At 50.5% G+C, this 2,358-nt stretch overlaps 1 protein-coding gene across 1 annotated transcript; it reads left to right on the forward strand.

Annotated features, from left to right (window-relative positions):
• Nucleotides 1–453: 453 nt before the first annotated feature.
• Nucleotides 454–1,164, forward strand: LOC127340313 (uncharacterized). The gene has a single exon (XM_051366082.2). The coding sequence runs from the start codon at nucleotides 454–456 to the stop codon at nucleotides 1,162–1,164; it is 711 nt and encodes a 236-aa protein (XP_051222042.2).
• The last annotated feature ends 1,194 nt before the right edge of the window (nucleotides 1,165–2,358 follow it).

Here is a 2,358-nt window from a genome sequence, read left to right on the forward strand (position 1 = left end):
TACCAGGCGGGCCCGACGAAACATCCGCTAGACGCGAGCGAACACTTCCGCGTCCAGCGTCCGCAGAGACGCATCCGAGACACATACTTGGGCCAGATTTGCGTCGCCACGGACGGCCTGATCACTTTCCGTCGCCCCGCTGGAGGAGGCAGACGTATTTTCGGTCACGGCGACGCAACCGTTGGAGATGCCCTAAGTGATCCACGGTTCAGAATAACAGTACACGGGCCTGGCCTGTGCTTATAAGCTGAAGATGGGCCGAGTGAAAACTTTTAAAATCTTATTAAGTTTCAGGCCATAGCCCATCCGCGTGTGTGTGAACGGTTGAATGAATTGGCGCACCGCGTTCGGACTGGATTTCGAATTTCCAGCGAGACGCCGGTAGTTGGCGCCACCCGCCGGAGCTATATATAGCAGCCACGGATGGAGTGACCAAGCAACGCAACGCCGCCAATGGCGACAATTAGATCCGCCACGGCCCCCCCAGTCGAGCACAGCATCGAGGTAGACACGATCTGCTTCTACGAGCAGGCCGCCCCCGCCGGCCGATTTGCGGTGTGCGTGGCATGCTATCCGATGAGTTCCATCGGCTTCTGCAGGCTCGGCGCCGCGCTGCCCCACGAATCGGTTATGCAACCCGGCGAGAACTCCCTGACGACGTTCCTAGTCGCTGACCCCGCCACGCTCCGGAGCGCCGCCGCCTGCCATGGCGCCCTGCGCGAGATGCTGGCGGCGCTCCCAGAGCTCCAGTCGCTCCGCCTCGCGGAGGACGAGTGGGACGCTGTCGTGCCCGCGGATGTGGTGCCGGAGATCGTGGGCGTGGCGGGCCGTGCCAACGGCTTCATCTTATGCTTCCATATGGGGGTGCACCGCCGGGTGATACACGACGAGCGGGGTCTCCTCATGGCGTGCAAGGAGTGGCGGCTGGCGGCATCGGCGCTGGGAGAGAAGGACTGCGGGATCTGCCTCGATGAACTGGAGCGAGAGTCCGCCGCGCAGATGACGGGCTGCGAGCACGCGTTCCACCGCCGGTGTATTTCCGAGTGGATCTCCAAGGCGACGTGCCCCATGTGCCGGCGCGACGTCTGGCGCCCTGCCCTGCCGGAGATCCTTGAACTGTCCTTCACCGGCGCGCCGGCTCAAGGCATGCCAGATATTGAGTAGTTCATTTCCAATCTCGTTTTTTGTTTCCCAGAAACAAAGATTGTAAGGCTGGCGTCACTCTTTGTTGCTGTTGAGGTCGATCTTGAGGAAACGTCGGAGGTGTAGCATCGTACACTGCATAATACATATCATGAATGTGTCTTGTTGGCCGGCCGGAGACAGTATCGACAAATATATCATTGGCTACATGCTTAGCTCTATGCGTTTTTTTTAATATTCTTCTTTAGTGTCTCAACCGATTTGCATCTAGAATTTTTCGATCCCAGTAATTCTGTCCAATATGTACACTAACAACAATCTCCTTGAGCTCTCATATGATTTTGGGGGAATCACTCTGACCGTGGAGTAGAGAGAATGAATAGAATGATTCATCTTTCTCCACAACTTGTCCGTATGTGGCGATGCCAGCGACAACGCCGGCACTATATGCCTGAGCCCAAGGTCACAGGGAAGCTGGCTGTGAAATTTCATGGATTCAGAGATGGTTGTCAAATTCAGAGATGGTTGTAAGATTGCCAACATGATCACTGGGAAAGACCCTGCGAGTGGGTGGGGATGGTGTCGTGCTATATTGCAGCTTTGTGGGCTAGAGTTAGCTAATGGGTAATACTAGTAGCATTTTTGTAGATAATACTTCTGTTTTTTTAGATGGATAACTTATGTGTTCTAGAAAATGGATAATTTGTGTATGTCTAATAGGAAAAAAGAGAGGTTCTGAATGAAGTCTAACAAATCTGGAATAAAAAAAGGTTTTTTTTAGAGAAGTTTAAAAGTGGCTTAACATAAGTGCAGCCATGGCAATATACACCTTTATATATGCAAAAAAAACTGGATCCATTATCATAAAACTTATTTATTGGTGCATCGCACACCATTTCAGTGTGAAAACTGCGTGATTGCCTACTATATCACACATCCTTCCTAAGCGAAATCGTGCTCGATGGATTGACATAAATTCATTTAAATATGTGAGCATTGATACAAAGTTTGCAAATTTATAATATCCAAGGAGATTTTTACAAAGCGAGAGTTCCGCATCCGGTGAAAGCTGGAGTTCACATAGGGAACGGAGTTTCTGCACATAGGGTTTTATTGGAAAGCAAACATAAACAATATACTACAAAATACATCATTCACCCTATCTTTAGCACGTAGAAAATGAAAAATAATTTTTGAAAGAACGTTGGAAACTCT

The sequence above is a fragment of the Lolium perenne genome, chromosome 3 (genome assembly GCF_019359855.2).
Source record: "Lolium perenne isolate Kyuss_39 chromosome 3, Kyuss_2.0, whole genome shotgun sequence".
Classification (NCBI taxonomy): domain Eukaryota; kingdom Viridiplantae; phylum Streptophyta; class Magnoliopsida; order Poales; family Poaceae; genus Lolium; species Lolium perenne.